This window comes from Bombina bombina, chromosome 4 (genome assembly GCF_027579735.1).
Source record: "Bombina bombina isolate aBomBom1 chromosome 4, aBomBom1.pri, whole genome shotgun sequence".
Taxonomy (NCBI): Eukaryota; Metazoa; Chordata; class Amphibia; order Anura; family Bombinatoridae; genus Bombina; species Bombina bombina.
In genome coordinates, this window is record NC_069502.1 from 171,144,512 (window position 1) to 171,155,596 (window position 11,085).

The 11,085-nt window shown below is 39.1% G+C and overlaps 1 protein-coding gene across 2 annotated transcripts in view; it reads right to left on the reverse strand.

The window, feature by feature from the left end:
* Positions 1 to 10,735, reverse strand: part of TAF1B (TATA-box binding protein associated factor, RNA polymerase I subunit B) — a 316,787-nt gene extending 306,052 nt beyond the window's left edge. For both annotated transcript variants that reach the window (XM_053709699.1, XM_053709698.1), the window contains exon 1: positions 10,574 to 10,735. In XM_053709699.1, coding sequence (XP_053565674.1) covers positions 10,574 to 10,591 — 18 coding nt within the window. In that variant the 5' untranslated portion in view covers positions 10,592 to 10,735. The remainder of the gene's footprint in view (positions 1 to 10,573) is intronic.
* Between the last annotated feature and the right edge of the window lie 350 nt (positions 10,736 to 11,085).

Consider the following 11,085-nt stretch of genomic DNA (forward strand, 5'->3'; position numbering starts at 1 on the left):
CATCTAGTGACCTTTTTTGGTAACGCTCCTGTTTTCTGTGGTATCTTCCCTCAGACCTATTATGCATTTCCCTTTTGTGTATTGCTCCACCCTTGTAGTTCCATGATGCTTTTCCTGTGTCACGGCTGCAGCTAACAGGCCTCATGTAACCTGCATGTAACAAGGACACGTTAATCTACATTGCACGCTACGAACAGTATCAACTTTTGACCGCTTAAATACTGTAACCATTCATATGCTGTATCTTATCTGCTGTAACCCGATATTCAAAATAAAGCAACTTTGTGGATGGACAAGGTATTGGTGAGTTCAGCTATCTGAAAAGGATTGTCCGCAGTGATTGTATCTTCTTATACAGGCCAGGCATAGAGGTCTCAGCAAGGCATAGATCCCTAACACAACTATCATAGTCAGAATAGTCAAAAGTTGTATAGAATTCCTACAGCCTGCTATGTATATGTGCTTGCAATAAAGATCAGGGCCATCAGCCATCTTGTGAAAGCACATGGTCGCACAAGCTTACTGCACTTCATCTGTGAATGTTGAAAACTGTTTCTCTGCATTCAACTGTGTTACCCCACTTATCTAAGCTGCTGTTCGTCTTTTTAAAAAAAAAAAGAGACAGTACCATTTTTTGCAAAACTTGAAAAAATGTCTAGACAAGGCTCTGAACCAATGCAGCTACATCATGCCTCTGAACCTGCAGACGTACAGGGAGCAGATCCTGCAGATATTGCCAAACAGAGTGTAAGACCCAAACGTACAATAAAACAGACACAGAAACTCAGAGAAAATTATGAAACCACTAGAGATGAGTTCTCCAGCAATCTGTCAAACCTATGGGACAGAATTTTGCGATGCATGTCAGGTTTGCCACACTTTAATGATCAACCAGCCAAATTGAGAGACTCTATAGATAACCTATCTGCTGCATATGAACGCTACCAGCGTCTGTCTGCAAACTACACAGCCTTCTTACAGGACTTTAATATAGAGGACTCTTCAGCAGAACTGACCAGGACTGATGCACTGGACCAACATAGAGAGGCAGAGTTTCGCATTGCTCAACTGCAGGAGACCAGATCTCATAGATCCACATCAACTAAGCTCACTGCACGTTCTTCTAGATCCTCTTGCTCCAGAAGTTCAACATTAAGCGACAAGCTAATAGAGGCCCGTGCTGATGCAAAGCTCTTTTACCAGAAGGGAAGCAGAGATGGAAGCCCAATGCAAAGCTCTTCAAGCACAAATGGCTGCCCAGCAAGCAGAGGTGGATTCCCAAATAAAGGTTCTGCAAATGGAAAAGGAAGAATCAGCGGCCCTAGCAAGGCTGAAAGTCCTTGAACAAGCAATGGGATAAAGTACTAATTCAGACTGCCATATCCCAGCAGATCTGGAAGACCCAGTTGAACGCACTAGTATATACGTGCTAAAGCATAATATTTGCAACGATACAGAGTCATCTCCTGTACCTCCTACCAACACCATCGTTCTCAATCCCAACACAGAGACCTCTCAGCACCAAATGCCTGAGCCTCTTCAAATCCACAACATAAGTACATCTACACAGCAAACCGCATCACCTCCCGCTGACAACAAGGTGACTTCCAGTGACAAGCCGCAGTTCAAGCCACAACCAGAAGCCTTAAAGACTACACCACAGTTGAACGCTCTTGCAACATCATTTTATCCTGGTAAACTTCACCCTTCTTCACCAGAGAACTTTCACACCCAAAGGGTTCCTCAAGTTACTTTGGCACCAAAAAGTGAGAGATCGGACTTGACGCCGCAAGCTCATTAACACAAGCCTCTCAAAGGTTTGACGACTGTCCAGAGAGCTACAGGGCCTGGAGATCAACCTTCAAGGCTGTTATTGCTGATCTCGACCTTACAACCAAGGAGGAACTCGATTTGCTCATAAAATGGCTGGGGCCAGAATCTGCAGATCGGGTTAAAAAAGACTGAGAACAGTACATGTTGACCACCCAGATGCAGGCCTTGTTGCTGCATGGGTAAGACTTGAGCAAGCCTATGGTAGCTCTGAAGCCATAGAAAGCGCTCTGTTCAAGAGATTGCAAAACTTCCCAAAAATAGGGAACAAAGACTATTGCAAGCTCCAAGAACTAAGTGACCTCCTCATGGTGCTAGAGTTGGCAAAGACAGACCCACGTCTACCTGGACTAAGCTTCCTGGACACTGCTCATGGTGTCAATCCAGTGGTGTCTAAACTGCCATGCAACCTGCAAGAGAAATGGGTGCAACAGGGCAAAATAGACTATAACGTAATATTTTACTCCATTCTCATATTTTTGCAGGTTCATCAGCGATCAAGCCTGGATGAGAAACTATCCCAGCTTCTGCGAACCCAACTTGCCTGCTTCATCATCCTCACCAACATCAAGGTATGATAACACAGCAGCTAAACAAAGAGACTTTAATAGAGCAATATCTGTTAAAAGGACAGACATCTCACCATCCATATCCTCTCCTGCACACCAGAGTGACTCGGGCTTAGGGCAAAGACTTTACAGCCCAGGGAGATTCTCCAGAAACTTGGAGTATTCTACAGGTGTTGTGCTTCTTATGGTCACTTTGCTAAAGACTGTAAAGTTGTCATCAAGTGCACAGAATGCAGTAGCGACAGACACGTTACAGCTATGCATCCTACTCCACTTCCAGACAACCCACAGCAGCTAACTGCCTCCACCCCTGTCTCAATTCATAGCAGGGAGCAACAAAGTTGTGCTCCAGTCACAGCGAGGGTTTCCTCTGCATGCACAGAAGTCTGTGGAGAAGGCTTAAACCACAAATGCTGTGCTAAGGTATGCCTAGTCAAGATTTACCCACAGGATCAATCTGAGAAAGTTGCTAGGATGTATGCTATAACAGATGAACAGAGCAACAGATCCCTAGCCTAAATTCTTTGAGATCTTCGGCATAGAGGGTCGGTCATGCAACAACGTATACTCTCAGAACCTGTTCTGGTCGTGTAGAGGAATTTGGCAGAAGGGCCGATGGATTCATTGTCTCTCATATCAAAGGAAACGAAGGCATACCCCTACCAACATTAGTCGAGTGTGACCAGATACCAGACGAAATGAAAGAGATTCCTACACCAGAGGCTGCATATCACCATCCTCACTTAAGGCACCTTGTTGGTGAGATTCCGGCAATGGACATGAATGCTGAAATCTTGGTCCTGCTAGGAAGTGACATTCTCAGAGTACATAAAGTACGCGAGCAGTGTGATGGACCTGATGATGCCCCTTATGCTCAAAGACTTGATCTAGGCTGGGTGATAGTGGCCGATGTATGCTTAGATAGAATGCGAACGTCATCCGAGATCCACTCCTTCAAAACTCACATATTAGGAAATGGACGTGTATCCCACTTCAAACAGTGCCCTCACCATTATGAAGCAAGGGAGAAGCCTCTCGACATTATCCAAATACCTGATGCTACTCCTATCCTTTGTGATGGCAATCTGGGTACCACAGTGTTTTGTACCACAAGTGATGACAACAAAATAGCCTTGTCAGTTGAAGACAGAGAATCCATCAAAGTAATGGACAAAGAATTCTTCAAGGACGAGTCTAACAACTGGGTTGCACCATTGCCTTTTTGGTGCTGAAAGGGTCAAACTCCCAAACAATCGTGAACAAGCGTTATCCAGATTCAACTCACTTTAATGAACAGTAAGGAACAAGCCCGAAATGAAGGACCACTTCATTGCCTTTATGAAAAGAATCTTTGACAATGATCATGCCACCAGGCCAGGGTCTGCAAATTCTTCTTGGTTAATAGGTCCTGAATTTCTGCTGGATCAGCCAGAAGAAACCACAGATGATGTCTTTAGTCTTCTAGAACTTGACAACGATCCAGAGATTCGTCCTGAAGTAAAAACCCTTGTCACCAGAACTGAACAAAGACTCGTCTTGGGCTGTCAACTCTTTGAACGTTTCTTCAAGTGGACAAGGCTTGTACGCACCATTGCAAGGTTAGTCCATATTGCACACTGCTTTCACACGAAGCCCATAGATGTTCACTGTCAAGGTTGGCACATGTGCCAAAGGTTTCTTTCTGCAAAAGATATTGCTAAAAGTGAACGGTTCATAATACGCAGTGTACAACAGGATATCATTGGCTCAGAAAGAAAAATGTATCCGTGACAAGAGGGACATTCCAAAAAACAGTCCAATGGTTAACCTCAACCCATTCATTGACGATGATGGCATGTTAAGGGTTGGAGGACGTTTAAACAAGGCTAAGTTGGGAGGTCAAGAACAGAATCCTCTCATTATACCTGCTCGCAATCATATCACAACTTTGCTCATACAGCACTACCAATAAGGGGTTAAGCACCAAGGAAGACACTTCACAGAGGGTGCCATAAAAGCTGCAGGCCTTTGGATTATAGGAGCAACAAGATAGATTACAGATACACTGCACAGCTGTGTTCAGTGCCGTAAACTAAGAGGTAAACATCAGCAACAGCAAATGTCAGATTTGCCAGCTGACAGGTTATGTACTGACCCACCTTTCACTCATGTTGGTTTGGATGTCTTTGGACCATGGATGGTAACAGCCCGCAGAACTCAAAGTGACTAAGCAAATAGCAAACGATGGGCAGTGTTGTTCACTTGCATGAGTGTGCGTGCAGTAGACATTGAAGTAATAGAATATATGGATGCCTCAAGTTTCATCAATGCTCTAAGGCGATTCCTTGCCATCAGAGGACCAGTCAAAACATTAAGATCTGACTGTGGAACTAATTTCGTTGGAGCCTGTTGAGAGTTACATCTCAACTTTAGGACAATTCAAGACCTTTTAGATGAAAAGGGCTGTACATGGATTTTCAATCCTCCTCATTCTTCCCACATGGGTGGCTCATGGGAGAGAATGATAGGCATCACACGTAAAATACTGGACTCCATGCTTATGGACTTGAACTCCACAAGACTCAGCCATGAGATTCTAACCACCTTCCTGGCATCTGCCATAATCAATTCAAGACCACTTGTTCCAGTGTCTGTAGATCCAGAGACCCCAACTCTTCTTACTCCAGCTACTCTTCTTACCCAGAAGCTTGGGTCTGTTCCTGTTCCACCTGGAGACTTTAAAACAGGATATCTGTGCTACAATCAGTGGAAGTGAGTACAACACCTTGCTAACTGCTTCTGGAATCGTTGGAAAATGGAGTCTCTCTCTACTCTGCAAGGACGGAAGAAATGGCAACATCTGAACCCTAACATCAAGGTTGGACCAGCCAAATGAAAGAATTGAATGGCCCATGGGACTGATTGTAAAGAACATTCCTAGTGATGATGGCCAGGTGCGTAAGGTGGAGGTGAAAGTTGCGAGACAAGTGACTATAAAAACTTTCATCAGACCGATCACGGAACTTATTTTGCTCTTGCCCTTTGGAGACTGAGCTTACTTACTTATGCTGTTGGATTCTTCCTGTGACTTCAAGAAGGAAGTATCTAACTATAATTGACACAACCTGAAGCCTTATATTATAGTTGTTGTTCCATTATATGTATGTTCTCCTTATATCTTTCAGGTCTTCAAGACATCTAGGCAAATTTCATTGTTATGTATAACTTCCGTTACGATTTAAATAGTGACATTTACTATGCCAGACGGGGAGTGTGCCGCCCCAATGGGGCATAGAATATCAGATAGCCTCTGTTAATATTCATGTTGAAATAGTTAAAGGGACACTCAGGTTAAATTAAAATTTCATGATTCAGATACAGCATGAAATTTTAAACAACTTTCCAATTTACTTCCATTAAAAAAAATGTGCACAGTCTTTTATATTTACAATTTTTGAGTCACCAGATCCTACTGAGCATGTGCAAGAATTCTATAGTTTTCTTTGCCATTTTCTCAAAGCTACTCTATGTTTTATTCTGTGCTGCCATCTAGTGACCTTTTTTGGTAACGCTCCTGTTCTCTGTGGTATCTTCCCTCAGACCTATTATGCATTTCCCTTTTGTGTATTGCTCCGCACTTGTAGTTCGATTATGCTTTTTCCTGTGTCATGGCTGCAGCTAACAGGCCTCATGTAACAAGGACACGTTAATCTACATTGCACGCTACAAACATTATCAACTTTTGACCGCTTAAATACTGTAACCTTTTATATGCTGTATCTTATCTTATTAAGAATAAAGCAACTTTGTGGATGGACAAGGTATTGGTGAGTTCAGCTATCTGACAAAGATTGTCCGCAGTGATTGTATCTTCTTATACAGGCCAGGCATAGAGGTCTCAGCAAGGTATAGATCACTAACACAACTATCGGAGTCAGAATAGTTTGTCATAATTGAATCTCTCCCAGAAGCCTCTCAAGTGTAATTGATTAAACCATTTCTTAACTCAAACTGCATCCAGAAAAATATTTATGCAGGACAATTCCCCATCCTATGTTTGGGATGATTATCCTCCCTTCACCCCCAACAAGGTTTAAAAAGTTAATGGAATATACAAGCTTAGGTAATCTTGAAGTGTATTTAAAATGTCCATTTATATGCTAAAAAAATTATGTTTAGTGTTAAATTGAAATAAGTGACAAACATACAAGGTGATTCTGGTATATATATATATATATATATATATATATATATATATATATATATATATATATATATATATATATATATATATATATATAAAATTGCAGAGGTGAACGGCACTCACGAGTATGTCAGCTACCTGGTGCTCTCACTAGGGAGAAACAAACAGTAAAGCAGGTATGGATCCCACGGACGGACTCCGTGTTGCAGCCAGGATCCAAATGAAGCAGGCACACAGGTTTTTTCAAAAGCACTCCGGTTTATTGGCAAAATTGTTTACCAAATGGTAAACAATTTTACCAATAAACCGGAGTGCTTTTGAAAAAACCTGTGTGCCTGCTTCATTTGGATCCTGGCTGCAACACAGAGTCCGTCCGTGGGATCCATACCTGCTTTACTATATATAATATATATATATATATATATATATATATATATATATATATACACACACACACATACACACATATATATATATATATATATATATATATATATATATATATACATATACACACACATACAAAAAAAAAGGGGGAGAGGTGTGTGTATGTTATCTGGACTCTAAAGCTGTGTTATGAACACATGGTATGTACAGTTGCTAGAAAATAGGAAGAAGATTAGGAACTTTTATGTGCAAGTTAAGGATTGGTATGATAACTGTAAGGCTAAAAGATCATTTGGAATTTAGAATGGTGTTTTCACTCCATGCATATATAATTTAACTGTTTGTGTTAGGTTTTGGAATATGTTGATGTACATAGGAACAACTGTCAATAAAAGTAAAAATGATGTTTAAAAAAACAAAACAATGGATAACAGAAGTAAAATGATGTGTCTTAAAATAGCATGCTCTATTTAAACCGTGAAAGTTTAATTTTGATGACCATTTAATATTCACTAGTCAACCATCATCCCCTTAAAAAAAGGAATACATAACTTTATGCTTAAAGGGCCATTATACACAAAATTATTCTTTGCATAAATGTTTTGCAGATGATCCATTTATATAGCCCATCTGGGTGTGTTTTTATAACAATGTATAGTTTTGCTTATTTTTTTTATAATATTGTGCTGATTTTCAGACTCCTAACTAAGCCCCTCAGTGTCAGAAGTAGATGCACTTTTCCAGACTACTGCTGGCTTCTGTTTGTATAATCTGTCTGCAGGGGAGTGTCTGCAATTTAGCCACTTTCCCTGGGTGTTTCTGCTGCTAAACTTGGAGCTTCTAAGTAAGCTTTTAAAAAGTTTTATACAGATTTTTTATATCAGTATCTGTGCATATTACTCTTTATAGTAGTGTCTATTACATGCAGTTAAAGGGACAGTCTACACCAGAATTGTTATTGTTTAAAAAAACTAGATAATCCTTTATTACCCATTCCCTAGTTTTGCATAACCAAAACAGTTATATAAATACACTTTTTACCTCTGTTATAACCTTGTATCTAATCCTCTGCAAACTGCCCCCTTATTTCACTTCTTTTGACAGACATCCATTTTAGCCAATCAGAGCTGGCTCATCTAAACACACATGAACCAACACCCTCTAGTGATGAAAAGCTGTCAAAATGCCCTGAGAGAAGAGGCGGCCTTCAACGGCTTAGAAATTAGCATATGAACCTCCTAGGTTTAGCTTTCAACTAAGAATACCAAGAGAACAAAGCAAAATTGGTGATAAACGTAAGTTTGAAAATTGTTTAAAATTACATTCTCTATCTGAATCATAAAAGTTTATTTTGGACTAGACTGTCCCTTTAAATAAAAATTGGTGTATACTGTCCCTTTAAGCAAAATCTACACCTAAAATACAATATAGTGTACGAGAGGAATATAAACAGCAGCTGGTTTTGCAAGAGCACTAGATGACAGCACTATTTCCTGCCATGTAGTGCTCCAGATCGGTAACTCCTCAACACAGAATATCATGGGAACGAAGCAAATTTGATAATAGAAGTAGATTGGAAATGTTTTTAAACTGTATGCTCTGTCTTAAAGGCCCACTAAACCCAAAATCTTTCTTTCATGATTCAGATAGAACATACAAATTTAAACCACATTACAATTTACTTCTATTATTTATTTTGCTTCATTTTTTAGATATCCTGAGTTGAAGAAAAAGCAATGCACATGGGTGAGCCAATCACATGAGGTTTCTATGTGCAGCAACCAATCAGCAGCTACTGAGCATATCTAGATATGCTTTTCAGCAAAGAATATCAAGAGAATAAAACAAATTAGATAATAGAAGTAAATTAGAAAGATGTTTAAAAATGTATTCTCTTTCTAAATCATGAAAGAAAAAATGTGGTTGTCATGTCCCTTTAATCACAAAATAACATGTTGGGGTTTCATATCCCTTTAACATCAGAAGATAAAATGCTTTATTTTTTTGTCACTTTGAACCTTCTTACAGTTTATACAAAAAAAAAAAAAAAAGTAGGGCTAAAAATTTTTAACAATAAAACTACATACATTTAAAAATTACACAGAATTATTTTTCCCCCAGAGGTGGCTTAACACATTTTGACAATGCATTAAAGGGATATAAAACCCCAAATATTTCATTTGTGATTCAGACAGAGCATAAAGTTTTAAAAAAGTATCCAATTTACTTCTATTATCAAATTTGCTTTGTTCGCTTGGTATTCTTTGCTGAAGAGATACATAGGTAGGCATCTGGTGCACTACATGACAGGTAATAGTGCTGCCATCAACTGCTTACATCCCTAAAAAAAAGATACCAAGAGAATGAAACATAAATAACATGAGAAGTAAATTAGAGAGTTGTTTAAAAATGCATGCTCTGTCTAAATCATGAAAGAAACAATTGGGGTTTCATTTCCCTATAATGTTCCTGCTCTTGTATAAACTCACCCAGCTAGCAAACAAATAGATTTAAAATCCTGTATTATAGTAAAGTTTAAGCAATTAGTGCCCAGTATCTAAAAATGCTCTTAAAAACAGGGGCACTTTAATTAATTAAACTTTACAAACACACATTCAAAAAAAAATATTTACCATTTTGTTACAGTAAACATATCGCCGTTCCTCCGCCCGCATCTCCTTCTGTATTTTGCAGATCTATGAGGGCTCCGGCTTCACCAATCGTTGTGTGCCCCCATTGCGTCCAGCTAGTTTGGAGGAAGCCGGATTCGTCATCGATCTGCTAAATACAGGAGATGCGGGCGGAGGAGCAGCAGTATGGTATGTTTACTGTTAACAAATTCTTTTTTTTTTTTTTTAAAAAAGCGCGTTTGTAAAGTTTATTGAATTAAAGTGCCCCTTGTTTTAAGAGAATTTTTAGATAATGGGCACTAATTCCTTAAACTTTACAATCACTGGGTGACATGCTGCCTACTCATGCGTGAGTAAATATGCTAGATGGGGTTGGATAAAATATAGAAGGGTTTATATTTTTATATATATATATATATATATATATATATATATATATATATATATATATATATATATATATATACACACATTTGGTTTGCTGTGCTATTTGTTTTGACTCACTTGCTAATACTTTAGCATTCATGTATAAGGCAGGAATATCTGATTCTGCACAGGCTGTAGAACAAACGGATGCTTACATTCTCTTGTAGGTGTGTTTCAGTTACTAACCACGTTGATAAATATATTACTTTAACATGCACTGGTCTAATAATAAAACGTGTAAAACGTGTGCTGTTCGTGGTTTATAGCTAAACGAGTACCGATTAGAAAATAAATTCCAGTACTACAATAAACATCACACAAACCAAAATTGAAAACAGATTACACTCGTTTCAAAACAGTGGCTGTGAATTTACATATTAAAAGTATTACTTTATTGCACGTGGGACACGCTTGGAAATCAAAAACATATCAGAATATATTTGCCCGTCTCTACACGCTGCAATCATTGCACCTGCAGTTGCAGCACACTGAAACAACATGTGACTCGGCTGTGGCGCGCACTTATGACGTCACCAGACCACACTCACCGTGTCCTCTTCATCCATACCTCCACCAGTACTAGAGCAGCATGCATGTAATCTGTGCTAGCACGGGATCAGAATAGCAGCGATTCTCTACCGCTACAAATTAATTAATACAATGTTGTCCCGTCAGTGGATGCACAAAGCCAGCTATGTGCGTCACTTCCGCCAGTGATGAATAACATTGCGGAAGGGACTCACGTCTCACTGACAACTTGTTGGCGGCAACTTCTGAAGTCTTAGGGAAAGCTTACATTGTCTTAAACATAGTTTTTTGTAAATATGCATATTATTATTGCATAAACTGTTTATTTGCGATACAGACGTGTTATTTGTGTTTAATACATTTGCTGTTCCATGTCCGTGTACAAGGAAGTGTAGCTATATATTATATATAATATATATAGATATAGATACAGTCTGCCCTCCAACTAGAATCTGTGTCTTCTTAATTGCAAATTATTATGTACACTTTTATTCTGTAATATTTCTATTAAAATATCTATTCATGTAACTTA